Source organism: Myotis lucifugus, unplaced genomic scaffold (assembly GCF_000147115.1).
Source record: "Myotis lucifugus unplaced genomic scaffold, Myoluc2.0 scaffold_3602, whole genome shotgun sequence".
NCBI lineage: Eukaryota > Metazoa > Chordata > Mammalia > Chiroptera > Vespertilionidae > Myotis > Myotis lucifugus.
In genome coordinates this window covers 1-14792 of record NW_005874650.1, presented here as the reverse complement: position 1 = coordinate 14792, position 14792 = coordinate 1, and the positions used below count along the sequence as shown (strand labels likewise).

Genomic DNA, 14792 nt, shown 5'->3' with positions numbered 1-14792 from the left:
GTCTGAGCCTCTGCACAGCTTGAGCCTGCCTGGCGGCCTAGGGCAGCCCGGTCTTCCTGTCCTGCCCATCCTGCGGCCAAGCCTGGAGTCGGGGCACATTCTTTCAGGGGACAGGAGGGGGGATGGCTCTAAATTTTCTAGAAGTTTGGGGCCCTCTATTTTCTACTTTTCTACCACTTCTCCCCATCTCCATTCCCCCAAAGGGAATCCTTGGAGCTGATTTTCCTTGCTTTTCTAGATTGTGCAGTGAGAGAGCACATGGCTCGAAAGAAGGGGAGCCCAGGCTCCTTGAGCTTGAGTGAGCATCCCAGGCCACCCCCTGGCTCGTGGCCCCGTGAAGGGACCCCATCAATGGAGGGAGGGTATAATGCACCATGTAGATTTCACATGTACATGAATAAGAGGGAAGACCCAGGCAGAACCAGAAAGGACTTACTTCTGATCAAGGTGGGAGTTTTTTAACTTAACTAAAGTTCAGAAAATTCTTTCTCCTTGCAGTGTTCTCAGCCTATTCTACCCTTAAATTCAACTGGAACGGGATGAAATGTTCTGAGGTTGGAGCTTGCATGACTGCACTTTGATGCAGGTGCAGCTCACCTTGAAAACAGTCAAGATAGAAAAGTCTACATAGCCCGCCTGGCTGGTGTGGCTCCGTGGTTGAGCATCGACCTGTGAACCAGGAGGTCACGGTTCAATTCCGGTCAGGGAACATACTCGGGTTTCGGGCTCAATCTCCAGTAGGGGGCGTGATTCTCTCTCATCATTGATGTTTCTATCTCCCTCTCCCTCTCCCTTCCTCTCTCAGAAATCAATAAAAAACATATTTTAAAATAAATAAATAAATTTTTAAAAAGGAGAAGAAAAGTCTACATCCACACATCTATTCACATGATAAGATGGGAGTGGGATGCCTCCAATTAAACCTATAGCCATGGTTTTGCCAGACAACCTGGTGGCACCCAGTTGGGTGTCAAGGGGATAGATAAGTGCCCATTTAACTTACAAAAAAGAGAAAGGCACTTCTTTCAAGAAAACCACATTTCAGGGAAAAGTGTTGTGACCGCAGGTGAAATGACATTAAGCAAAAAATGGGGGGAGGATACAAATTCACATGCATGGTACACTTATTCATTGTGTACACATTCTAGAAGGACATTACAGAGAATATACACCTAAGTCTTCGGTGGCCGTCCCTGAGCTGTCAGTAAGCCTATGGATGACTTCCATTTTTCTTCCTTTTTCCCACAGTGAGGATGTATTGCTATTGTATTTTAACTATGCATATTGACTTTGTATGATAGGAAACATACTTGCCGTGGGACATACATGAAGGCAGCTGCCTGGAGCACCTCCCAGCAGACCGGGGCTCCCGCGGCCTCTGGACCCCAAGTCAGTCCTTGGGGAACTGAGCAGGGCACCTGGCAGAACAGAAGGACTGAGCTCCGCTGAATGACCCAGCTCGCCAGGCCCCCCTCTCAGTGGTTCCATCCTCCCCGCCCACCCTGAAACCTGATTCAAATGAAGGATTGATTGCAGGGACACTTGGCAGCTTCCCAGCCTGGTGGCTCGGCGGTGCGGGCAGTGCGAGGCTCAGCCGCAGAAGTGCCGGGAGCAGCCTGGAGAGGCAGGCGCTGGGACAGGAGGCCGGCAGAGGGCAGACAGGCTGGCCCTTGGTGGGGCTCTCCCTGCACGCCCGCCACCCAGAGGCGCCCACGCCGCGGAAGCTCGCCATGCTGCTGTGGGCCCCACCAGCGCTGCTCGCCCTGCTTCTGCCCGTGCTCCTGACTCAGGGAGAAGGTAAGGTGGTGGGGGGAATGGGAAACACAGAGGACCTGGCTGGCCGCCTCCCGAGGGGCGGTAGGGGATGCCCGATTCCTGCCAGGGCTGAGGGAAGGTGGGTTTTGGAGTGGGTAAGGCTGCAGGAAGTCAGGCTCTCACTCTGAACGTGCACTGGGGCCCAGCGGGGAGGTCGAGGCTGAGCCCCGTGAGGGCAGGGCTGCTGAGGGGGTGCAGCGCAGCCTGCTGCCTGGGACACATGTGGACGGGGCAGGAGCGAGGTCTCTGGTCTTTGCCCTAAACTCACCGAGAGAGTGAGCTGCAAGGCCCCTTTGTTCCCGTGGGGATGCTGTGGTCCAGAGACGGGAATAAGGTGCTCAGGTCACAGCTCGTTGGCAGCAGCGCCGACTTTGTTGCATGGGCTCTTGAGGTCTCTGTTTCCTAAAGTTTGCTTCCGGGGCTAACCTCCAACAACACCCAGCCCCGCTCTGCACTCCCACCTGCCTTTCCTGCCTCCCCAGTGGATGCAGGGTGTTTTCATCACAAAGGGATCGTGCCCTCTTGCTGCAGACAATACTCATTCATCTTAGATTGTTTTCTCCTCATCCAGAGCTGGGCTGAAGCTGGGGCCAGGGTGCGTTCGGGTGGACGGGGGCCGGACACGATGCGTTTCCTCCCGAGAGCTGGCACTGGGGAAGCTCAGCAGGACGAGCAGGCCCGGTTGCAGGGGATGACTGGTCCGGGCTGCCCGGGCTGGGGAGCCCTCTGCCTCCCAGAAACAGCCTTTGCTCTGACCCGTGGGGCCCAGGCTGGTGCTCTCCAAACTGGCCCGAATCCCAGACAACAGGATCTGGGCTGTTGCCGCTATAGGGAGACACACAGGGCTCTGGGTTTGAATCAGTGCTATGTTAACGGATGTTATGCCCAAGGCAACACTCCCTACCTGCTCTCCTGTCTCTCCTCTCTCTGCTCGTGTCTGCCCTGAGGGCAGCGGGGTATGTATCAGGGACAGGTGGGGAGGGGCAGGAAGGAGAATCTGTAGGATCGATGTGTTGTACAGGTTGCACACACAGAGCCAGGCCTGCTGAGACCTGCGCTCACGCTGCCAGGTCCCTGAGGCTTTCAGTCTGCACCCTGGCCCTCCCTCTCCCACACTGTTTGTCACCTGCATGTTTCTTGGCACCTTTCAGGAAGTGCTTCTGCTGTCCCAGAAGGACACCTGAGGCACACATGACATCCCAGAGGATGGGGCTCGGGCCTAGGAGTGGGGATTGCTCCTCCCCATTTGGTCCTTGCAGGCCTCCTGCTCTGGGAACAATTTGCTGCTGCTCGCTCCCTCCACACCTCACCCAACCCTCTTCCTAACCCTGACAAATTGCCCACATAGCACCCTGTGAGGACCCGGCAACCTCCCCCAGGAGTTGGTGCGCCCGGGCAGGTGGGGTGGCGGCCTTGGGGTGGGCTTTGCAGGAGGGAGAGGAGATGTCAGTTTTCACTGGATGCCCCCTTCTCCCTTTGTCAGTTGCAGGCTGGGGGCCAGGAGATGAGGGGCTGTACAGACACTGACATCTGACCTTAACTGAGGCAAACCCTCACGCAGACCTCTGGGCTGAGGAACTGTGCACTGGGGGCCACTTTTTTGTACCCCTCTCATCTCCCGGGGCCGGCTCCCCTTCACTTCCCCGGAGCCCCTGGATCAGAGCCCTGCAGGCTGACCTCCTCGGAGCCCTCGGCCTCCTTCAGACCTCACCTGCCTTACGTCACCTTCTCTTCCAGTCCGGCCCCCTCTCTCCCGTAAGCGAGTGTGCAGGTTGCCCATATGAGATGCACCTTTGAGTTGGGGAGGAGCCTGCGGACACAATGGACATTTCCGTGGTGGGGCACCTGGAAATTTTGTGAGGGGGGACTGGTGAGGGCACTTCCCTTTTCATAGCTTCAAACCAGGGCGAGAGGCCCTGTGGCTCTGGCTTGATGTCCGCTTGGAACTGTTCTCCTTCCCAGCCAGGCGCAGGGGGGGCCTCCCGGCCCAGAACACCTCCGGGCCTGCTCTGCGGCGGCTGTCGGACCACCTCCTGACCAACTACAAGAAGGGCGTGCGGCCTGTGCGAGACTGGAGGAGGCCAACCACCGTGTCCATCGACGTCATTGTCTATGCCATCCTCAACGTGGTGAGGGCTCAGCCCCAAGATGCCCCCAACTCAGAGGTGGGAGGCCCTGGGCACATGGTGGACATTCAGGTACCATCGTACCTGTGGTCGGCACCACGGCTCAGAATGGCTGCAGCACCCCCATGTGCAGAGCTGCCCAAACCAGGAAACTGGGGCTACCTTTGCAGCCATCCCTCCCACTCTCCTGCAGCCAGCGGGCCACTCACCATGTCGTGGTACCATCTCCCTGTGCGAGCTGTGTGAGGGTTCAGGTTGTCCTATTCATCTCTATGCCCTTTCTCACACAGGTCCCTGGCACACGGTGGGTGTTACTCAATGGTTGTTGAAGAGTTCATCACAAATCAATTAATTGATTCCTCCGTTAGTGACAGTAGTAGGTGGGGTCCACTGCCCAGCGCAGGAGGCTGGACACTGCAGAGATAAGCAGGAGGCGACTGCGGAGATGCCGAAATGGGGGCAGTGTGCTGGGCTAGGGTGGGCGGGACTGACACCACAGTCTCCGCTACAGTCCATGCGGCTGTTCCGGAAGGGAAATTGGGATTGGATAGGAGGGAGGGAGAGCGATGAATTTTTCACTCTATGTGGCTTTGTACCTCTTTTTTTTTTTTTTTTTAAATATATTTTATTTATTTTTTTTACAGAGAGGAAAGGAGAGGGTTAGACAGTTAGAAACATCAATGAGAGAAAAACATCGATCAGCTGCCTCCTGCACACTCCCTATTGGGTATGTGCCCGCAACCAAGGTACATGCCCTTGTCTGGAATCGAACCTGGGACCCTTGAGTCCGCAGGCCGACGCTCTATCCACTGAGCCAAACCGGTTAGGGTGGCTTTGTACCTCTTGACTTCATTCTAGCATAGGAGAGATAGATAGAGATAGAGATAGAGATAGAGATAGAGATAGAGATAGAGATAGAGATAGAGAGAGAGAGAGAGAGATAGAGATAGAGATAGAGATACAGTGGGGCCTTGACTTACAAGTGTCCCGACTAACGAGTTTTTTGAGATACCAGCTGTCTCTCAGTCTATTTTTTTGCATTGAGTTGATAGAGTAGTTTGAGTTAACGAGCTCTTTAATGAGCTCCTTAACGAGCTCGGTCTCAGAACGAATTAAACTCGTAAGTCAAGGCCCCACTGTATACACAATATTGTTAAATATGCTTTGTATTATCTTCTATTATGTTATGTATATCATATTTGTAAAATATAGATAACATAATAGACATATATAATATGCATGACATAATAGAAGAGAATAGAGGGTATATATACTTACATGCACATATAGTTTAAGAGTAAATCACTGCATTTCTTTCTAGATGTATCCTAGTAAAAGACCAACTTTTCCTGCTGCCCCTTCTCCTTGCCCCTTGGCTTCACCCCCACTTCCCAAGGAAATAGGGACACAGAGCAGCAGCTCCTTCTGGGGTTCATGTGTGCAGAGTGGACCCACAACCCACAGGGCCACCTGTGCCAGCTCCCTTTCCTTTCCCAGGACGAGAAGAACCAGGTCCTGACCACCTACATCTGGTACCGGCAGGTGAGCAGCCCAGCCCTTCTCCCGCTGCCTCATTTCCTGGCCTGGGACTTACCCTTCCGGGGAGGGACTCGCCACCTGGAGCATCAGGGACCTGAGATGCAGAAGCCTGGACTCCCCTCACTCGGGGCTGGGGATGGAGGGGGACGGAAAGCTCGGTGGGGGAAGTCCTCTGGACCTGCTCTGGGTCCTGAAGTTCTCCATGAACCCCCAGCAAGTGTGTGTCCCACCTCTCGGTCGAACACCTCCAGTGACTGGGAGCTTCGGGGGCAGCCTTCCCTCTTCACACAGCTTGAATGGCTCACAAGTCCTTCTTTCTATTAAGCCAAATTGAACAACAACCAAACTGGGTGATTAAAAGTCTTCACCCTGTGGCTATTGCCCATCTCTTCCAGCTTCCGGCGGGCATTGGTCAGGCGCTGGCGTGTGGAGTCTCTGAGGCCCCAGCAGCAGTTCTGGTTCGGAGCTGGTGGGGGAGGGCAGGCAAACAGAGGAGGCTGCTGTCCACCGTGTGTCCTAAGCGGTAGCCCCGGGGCCCCAGGTACCTGGAGAAGGTGTCAGCATAGAAGGGAAGCCAACAACATGGCTGAAGAGAAGGGGGCAGGGACATGAGGACAGTTCGTTGAGGTCAAGCCTGAGAGACTTCGGGGACACGCCTGGCAACGTGGGTCTCTGTTAAATCTCTCCCCCTCTCTGTGAGCACCCCACCACAGCCAGCTCATGGGACAGGAAACGGGGTAGAGGAAGAAGCCAAATGCTGGTTCCTGCGGTACTGCCCCCTTTCTGCCTCTGCAAGATCCCCAAGTGCAGAACACACGCTGCCTCAGGGAAGGGACCCGGTGGGCTTCCTGGAGCTCTCTCCTGGGACACCATGGCCAGCTCCCACCTCTGCACCTCTAGGGTCACTCGTCTGCCCCAGCAGTGAGGGCATGCCAGTCTACTACGTGCTAAGGGACTGGAATTAGAGACACAAACTAGACTCAGTCCCTGCCCACAACGAGCTCATAGGCTGGTGCAGACCACACACACGTGAGCAGGCAATTCCATGCAACCAACACAGCAGGCAAGATGTCAGCCATGAAAGCACAGAGGAGGCACATGAAACCCGCCAGGGGATGGGGATCCCAGAGGTTCTTGGAGCATGGAATAGGCAGGTGCCTTGGTTAAGTCTAGAAGGATGAGTAAGACTCACCTTGATCAAGAAGACAGATTGTCGTATGGGAGAAGGAGCAGGGTTCAGAGAGATGTGGAGGTTCCAACAGTGATCATTCCAGGTGGCTGGAGTGTAGACTCCACAGAGAGGCATGGCCAACACAAACAAACCAACAACAACAACAACAACAAAACCTGAGACTAGGAAGATAGGTGGAGGCAGATTATGTAGACCTTTGCTGACCTCCAGGTTTAACTTTATCTCATTGCCAATGAGACGCTGCTGAAGAATTTTAAGCGGGCGAGCGACATCACAGAATTTACATTTCATGTTTCTGTAAAATTGGGATTATCCATTCTATTCTGTTTTACAACCTTTTCAATGTATGTTCTCTTTGTTTTTTCCCTCGTGATTTGAAAGGCACATTCTTATTTTCATCTAGTCATGCTTGTATTTAGTTTACATTATTTCGTACAGTTTTCAGTGATAACATAGTCTATTAACTTCCGAAGCATAGCACCCGCTATTGACTATTCCATACCTCACAGACCCTCCCACTCACCCGCCATCTTTTCCCCACGCCTTCAAATAGAATGTGAAATGTGAAAATATGTATATCCGTTAGGCCAGTCATCCTGGCAGGAGAGTGGAGGATGCATCGATCAAAACCTAACAGTAACCATCTCTGCCCTGGGAGGTGCATCTATCATCCCCACTCACATTTGTGCAGACTGAGACCAAGAAGCTGTCGTCTCAGATCCCTCCGCTGGTGGCTAGGGGATTCAAAATGTTAGCAATGCCTGACGCCGTCCCTGGGCGAGGCTGTGTCCTATTTGCATGTAGGAAGTGCGTGGGCACAAAGGTGGGGGACTCTCAGGTGCTGCTGAGTGACTAGGGTACCACTGATGCCCACATTCCCCCAAGAAGATGCCTGCCTTTCTCCTGGACCCTGAGAGGTGGAGCTGGCCTGAGCTGGGCACGACCCCGCCCACCCTCACGGGTCCTGCTCCTTCCCTAGTACTGGACTGACGAGTTTCTCCAGTGGAACCCCGAGGACTTCGACAACATCACCAAGCTGTCCATCCCCACGGACAGCATTTGGGTCCCGGACATTCTCATCAACGAGTTGTGAGTACCGCCATCTGGTGCTGGGCTGCCAGGTAGCTGCGGGCTGGGGAAGGCAGGGGCACCCCCCACGCACCCCCCCCCCCAAGACTTGCAGAGCTGTGGGTAAAATTATCTTGGGCCCAAATTCCCTGCTTTTTCTTTTCTTTTTAAAAACTCCTCTATGCTTAATGTTGAAACCCTGCACTTCTTGATCCAACGGCCCCTCCTGAGGAAAGGAAGCCAGTGAGTGAATTCACATTGTTACAACAGTCGGATGAGGGACGGCTGCATTTATAAGGGACAGTAACATTACTGGAAGGAATGAAGTGCTGGCCACTGTTCCTGGCCACAGGGGAGACTTGAAGCTGGGAGACACTCACATTTCTCAAGTCACACCTGTGCCTGACCAGCCACAGATTGCACCCTTGGTCTGAAGTGGGTCCCACTAGCCTTTATTTTCTTTCTTTTTTAAAAAAATATATTTTATTGATTTTTTTTACAGAGAGGAAGGGAGAGGGATAGAGAAGTTAGAATCATTCATGAGAGAGAAATCATCGATCAGCTGCCTCCTGCACACCCCCCACTGGGGATGTGCCCACAACGAAGGTACATGCCCTTGACTGGAATCGAACCTGGGACCTTTCAGTCTGCAGGCTGATGCTCTATCCACTGAGCAAAGCGGTTAGGGATAGCCTTTGTTTTCAACAACCAGTCTCTGGCCTTGGCCAGCATTCCTTCTCCCCACCCTCAGGTACCTTCTGGCTGGGGAGACGGGTGGGAGGAGGAAGTGGAGGGGCCGGTCACCCTCTGCCAGGACCCACTGCATTGCCCGGCTCCAGGGGCGCCACCCACACTGGTTTTCATGAGAGGCAGTCGACCAGGAGCCTCGTGCCCTGCATCGCTCAGGCTGGAGGGACGCGGGGAAATTCCAGTTTCTGGATGAATCTGCAGTTTAATCGGTGAAACAGCGGTAGTCTTGAGTTCTCAACTCTCAGCCTGATTCCACAGAAACCTGCAGGCTCAGGGCCGCGGGCCCAGGCCTCTGCATGCCACAGTGGTCACTTTCTGCCCTGTGCCCCTTCGTCTTCATGGCGTTTCTAGTTCCTTTCCCTGCAGAGATGCTTCCTCTCACTTCACAGGGCTCCCAGCGACAGGAAGCCAAGAGAAGCCCGAGTCAGGATGGAACCCACCAAACCTGCCCATTGCCACCGGGCGGGCATCCTGGGAACTGAGCTCTGCCCAGCCAGTGGGTGGCAGTGTGGGGACAGCTGGGCATGCTCCTTAGCGTCTGCGGCATTTGGGGTCCAGGGATCCTTGCCTGCCTTTTGTGGTTAGGTTGCCAGGGGAATAAAGGGAAAATGCCTTTCCTCAGGAATGCATGGAAAGTAGTGTTGATGCAGGTAAGGAGGCCTAAGAGAGATAGGAAGGTTAGAAAAATCAATTCCAGACAACGCTGTCCTGCTGCCCTAGCCCCTCCTGGGTTTCTCTCCCTGCTGGCTGCTCAGAGACCCTCAGACTCCCGGGCTTGACCTGTTTCTTGAGCCCCAAGCTGACCCCTCTCCCCTGGACAGCGTGGACGTGGGGAAGTCTCCAGATATCCCGTACGTGTATGTCGCACATCAAGGCGAGGTCCAGAACTACAAGCCCCTCCAGGTGGTGACTGCCTGCAGCCTCGACATCTACAACTTCCCCTTTGATGTGCAGAACTGCTCGCTGACCTTCACCAGCTGGCTGCACACCAGTGAGTAGACGGGCTTTGGAGGCAGGGGCGCAGGCTGGGGCCCGGGACACTTGAGTGAGGAGCACATCCCGGATGCATCTTCCTTATCCAACTTACCTACCACTTACTTTTCTTCTTTCTTTCTTTCTTTCTTTCTTTCTTTCTTTCTTTCTTTCTTTCTTTCTTTCTTTCTTTCTTTCTTCCTTCCTTCCTTCCTTCCTTCCTTCCTTCCTTCCTTCCTTCCTTCCTTTCTTTCTTTCCTTTCTTTCTTTCTTTCTTTCTTTCTTCTTTCTTTCTTTCTTCCTTCCTTCCTTCCTTTCTTTCTTTCTTTCTTTCTTTCTTTCTTTCTTTCTTTCTTTCTTTCTTTCTTTCTTTCTTTCTTTCTTTCTTTCTTTCTTTCTTGTTAATCCTCACTGGAGGATATTCCTCCCCCTGGATTTTAGAAAGAGTAGAAGGGAGGGGGAAAGGAGAGAGAGAGAAGCACTGATGTGAGAGAGCCACATCAATTGGTTGCCTCCCCAATGCACCCCAACTAGGGCGGGGAACCTGCAACCCAGGTATGTGCCCTTGACTGGAATCGACGCTCTAATCCCTGAGCCATGCCGGCCAGGGCACCACTTCTATTTTTAATGCCACTGAGCCTATTTCTTTATCCTCCAAGTGGGATTAACCTGGTTGCCCAGTGCCTCCCTCTGTCATCATGCCAACTGACCGAGACAGTGCAGACACTCAGTAGGGCCCATTCTTTCCCAGGATCACTCACAGGAGTGGCACGCGATGCCTCTCAAAGCCCTCACTTCTCCTCTCCACTGATGCACTCTCCCCTAATCCAAGCCAACCTGATCTTGTGCCCAGGTTTCTGCAGTAGCCTCCTTGCGGGTCCCCCTCCTTTATTCTTGTTCCCCTCCAATTCATGCTCCTCAGAGCAAATGGAGATCTTATTAAAATGCAAATCTGCTTAAGAGCCTTGATGGCTTCCCAATGCTCCCAGGACAGAATCCAAATCCTTCACCTGGCCCGTGGGGCCCTGGGCTGGCCGCCCGCAGCCCATTCCTCCAGCCCCTAATCCAGGGGTAGGCAAACTTTTTGACTCAAGGGCCACAATGCATTCTTAAACTGGACCGGAGGGCCAGAACAAAAGCATGGATGGAGTGTTTGTGTGAACTAATATAAATTCAAAGTAAACATCATTACATAAAAGGGTACGGTCTTTTTTTTTTTAGTTTTATTCATTTCAAACGGGCAGGATCCAGCCTGCGGGCCGTAGTTTGCCCACAGCTGCCCTAATCACAGGCTGCTTCCCCCACTCCCCCCCCCAGGCCACTTGCCCTCCTTCCTCTCCTGCTTTCCTTCTTGTCCCACTCCTGCCCCAGCCACACCTGGTTAGCCAGTTCCTCTACTCACCTTCGAATCATAGCTCAGGGTCAGCTTCTCGGGGAACCCCCTCCCAGTCTCCAGACTAGGCATCCCCAACGCCCAATGTACAGCCTCCTGATCGTCTTCCCACGTCTATTGTGCTTGTAAGCACTTGTTCAATGTGTACCTCTCTACCCGATACACACGAAGAGAGGGCAGAACACGATTTCTGCCCCACCACTGGGTGCACAGCACAGTGCCTGGCACAGAGAAAGGTGCTGACAAACGCATCGAGGGGGTGCACGCTGGGTGCTCACTGAGGCCTAAGGACGTGAGCATCACTTTACTGCCAAACGGCATCCTCCACTACCTTCTAATTTTGACCAAAACCCAGAATTACAAATGATCTTCGACCTCTACCCGCGTTCCCAAACTCTTCACCAACTCCCCACACCAGGACTTCACAGCTTTCAGCAGTATAAACTTCATATGATATGCTCTTCCAGGTCCTTCTCTACCCTTTGCCTATGTACACATACGTACTCATCTATGGAAAGTGCATGGGAATTATTCTATATACATCATTTATGCTACTGCTACTTGCTTCTTTCTACTCAACCACAGATCTGGGACATTTTCCCAAGTTAGTGCGCATGTAGAGCTCCCTCATCAATTTGGACCGCCGTCGACTATCCCATGGTCTGTCTGGGTGCATCAGAGTTTGTTCCGCATTCTCCTGATCCACGGGCACGTCAGCCATTCCTGCTGCTTGACTGCAGTGGGCGCTCCTGTCCCCTGGTGCCATGCACATCTGTCTCTGTAGTAGAGGCAGAGGCGCTAAACCATTCTGTAAGCGGGGGTTCTGCTTGCTTCCAGTTCAGGCGGCTTTCTGCAGGCCGAGGTGAAGAGTACTGACTTTTGTTTATTTCCTAAGTAGGGAATTATAACAAGGAAACCTAGAAAGGTGGGGGGGGGGTGCTCTGTAATAAATGGTTTGTTGGTTCTTTGCACTTTGCTGTGTGTTTCACTTCATCCTTCCTTCCCCTCGCTCCAGGCCCGCTGTACAGAAAGGTACAGTGTGCAGTGACCTCACTGTATAGCTGAGGAAACTGAGGCTGGGGATGAAGAGCTGAAGCGAACTGAGCCATGTGGGTGCGCCACCCGGCACCCCACTGTCGCGGGCTCTGGCATGCCGCTGGCGTGGGCTCCAGCGCTGGCTTGCTTTCCTCTCTCCCAGTCCAGGACATCAACATCTCCCTTTGGCGCCCGCCAGAAAAGGTGAAGTTCGACAAGAGCGTCTTCATGAACCAGGGCGAGTGGGAGCTTCTGGGGGTGCTGACCCAGTTTCGGGAGTTCAGCATGGAAAGCAGCAGCAGTTATGCAGAAATGAAGTTCTACGTGAGTGGGACAGGGAGCGGGTGCGATTAAAATAATGAATAGAGCCACTAGCCCGGCACACCCAGGCAGACTTGGGGAGACATGGGGGAGAACCGCCGTGGCCCCGGCCCCACCGCAGGGTCACACTCATCTCCTGGAACTTCCACGAGGTAGATGGGGCAACAGCTGAATTGTCCCTCACTTACCCTAACAGCCACAAGCCTGGATCCAGAGGCAAAATGTGGGGTCTGTCCGTGTCCTTTTCTGAGAAATGCAGGTTGGAAGCTCTACCAAGCAAGGGGGCTGGGATGGGGGTGGTTCCTGGGCACAGGACCTGTCTGCCCCAGGCCTCCCCCAGAGCTCTTCTCCTGGTCCCAGGTGGTCATCCGCCGGCGGCCCCTATTCTATGCGGTCAGCCTGCTGCTGCCCAGTATCTTCCTCATGGTCATGGACATTGTGGGCTTTTACCTGCCCCCAGAGAGTGGTGAGAGGGTCTCCTTCAAGATCACACTCCTTCTGGGCTACTCTGTCTTCCTGATCATTGTGTCCGACACGCTGCCCGCCACCGCCATCGGCACTCCCCTCATTGGTAAGGCCTGCTTCTGGGGAAGAGCTCGCTGTGGCCAAGGAAGCCAGGCGTGGGCCCTCCCACCTCCTATGTGTCTCCCTCCCGCCCCCTCCCCGGGGTGCACAGGTGTCTACTTTGTCGTGTGCATGGCTCTGCTGGTCATCAGCTTGGCTGAGACGATCCTCATCGTGCGGCTGGTCCACAAGCAAGACCTGCAGCAGCCGGTGCCTGCCTGGCTGCGGCGCCTGGTTCTCGAGCGAATCGCCCTGCTGCTTTGCCTGGGGGAGCAGCCAACCTCCCATCGGTGCCCAGCTGCCTCCCAAACCAGCAAGACTGATGACTGCTCAGGTGAGCGGGGAGGGGGAGTCCCTCTGCAGGGGCCCTTCCTGCCTGGAGGCAGGGGCATGGGGGAAGGGGGGTGTCTCTGGAGGACGTGCCCGGGAGCTCAGCCGGGCCTGGAAGGTGGGTGCTGTCCTGCATGTGGCACCCCATGCACCACCTCACTGGGGGTGGGGCAGCCTGAGCACCCATCTCTCTGCACCTGCACATGCTCAGCAGCCTGGGTGGACAGAGACGGGGCAGGATGCAGGGAGCAGGGGGACCCGCTGAGGAGTTGCCACAGCCATTTGGTGGTCGTGCTGGTGGCGTGTTGGTCTGTCTCTTGCGCACTTTGGGCCAGGCATGTGCGAAGCATTTCCTGTGGGATCACAGGTGATCCTGATGGTGACCCAATTGGATTTTCAGCCTCATTTTTCAGTGAAGCTGTCCGGACCCGGGCTTTTGTTTGCTGGGAGTTCTTTGATTACTGCTTCTATTCCATCAGTTGTTATTGGCATACTCCGGTTTTCTGATTCTTCCTGGTTCCGTTTTGGGAGATTGTGTTTTTTTAGGAATTTGTCCATTCCATCCACATTGTCCTCATTCTCATTTTTCAAATGAGAAAACAGGGGTACAGTGAGGCCAAATCGCTTGCCCTAAGGCACAGAGCCAGGAACTGGTCAAGTGTGATTTGAAATCAGGCCCATCTGACAAGCTGGTGTTCTAACCACTCCACCCACTGCACTCCTCTTTGTCCTCCCTTCCGGCCAGAGCCATGCCTTTTACAGATGTTTCGTTAACCTACCACCATCTCCTCATGAATTCATGAGCTCGAGCAGCAATTTTCAACCTTTTCCCCTCATGGCACATATAAACTAATCACTAAGATTCTGCAGCATAGCAAAAAAAATGTATTTTCTGCCAATCTAAAAAAAATAGGTATACTTTTGATTCATGCATACTGAACAGCTATTGTGTTGGCTATTGTTGTGTTTTTTTAATTATTATTTTGACAATCTAAGGGAAAAGAGGTCAGTGCCCTTGACTAAATAGCCAGATATCGCATGTTTTAAAAATTGATGTGGCACAGTTGAAAATCCCTGAGCTAGAGCACCCGCCTAATGCCTGATTTCACTGCTCACCTGGCGAAGGCCGCCACATCTGCAGGTGTGTTTTCTAGTGCAGAAGGCCTCGGAGTCACAGAGAGGAGGGCATCGAGGCAATAAGACACAGTGGAGAGGGCAGTGGATTCAGAACCCAGATATCTAGGCCTCGATGTCCTCGCTATTAAATGATGCTCCAGCTGTGTGACCACAGGCTAGTCACTTACCCTCTCTGAGCGTTAGCACCTTCATACAAAGAGTGTGGATAACAATTCGTCCTCCTCTGCTCTTCCACGGGCTGTTGTGAAGAGCAAATGAAATGGTGACTATCAAAGCTGGGCAAAGACCATGAGTTAAGAAGCAAGTGCATGGGAAGGATAAACACCAAATTTGATGTTGGTGACCCGGGGAGGGGACGGAGGCTGTGACTAAGAAGAGGTGTACAGGAATCTCCCACTGTATTGGCTTTCTTCATTTGCTTAAGTTGGATGGCGGCTACACAAATAGGTAAGTTACTCCCGATGCTCTTTATGTCTGAGATTGCTCATGCTAAAAGCTTCTGCAGGCCAAAGAAATGTAAGGGACGGTGTTCAGGTCATCTGGCTAGACC

General features: G+C 53.4%; 1 protein-coding gene across 1 annotated transcript; it reads left to right on the top strand.

The window, feature by feature from the left end:
- Positions 1–1727: 1727 nt before the first annotated feature.
- On the top strand, positions 1728–13109 carry LOC102437885 (5-hydroxytryptamine receptor 3A; the record flags this gene model as incomplete). The annotated part of the gene is made up of 8 exons (XM_006108793.1): positions 1728–1797; positions 3778–3944; positions 5439–5483; positions 7652–7761; positions 9312–9481; positions 12054–12214; positions 12572–12782; positions 12888–13109. Coding segments are annotated over exons 1-8 (1153 nt in total), but the record flags the coding sequence as incomplete, so codon positions are not given.
- Between the last annotated feature and the right edge of the window lie 1683 nt (positions 13110–14792).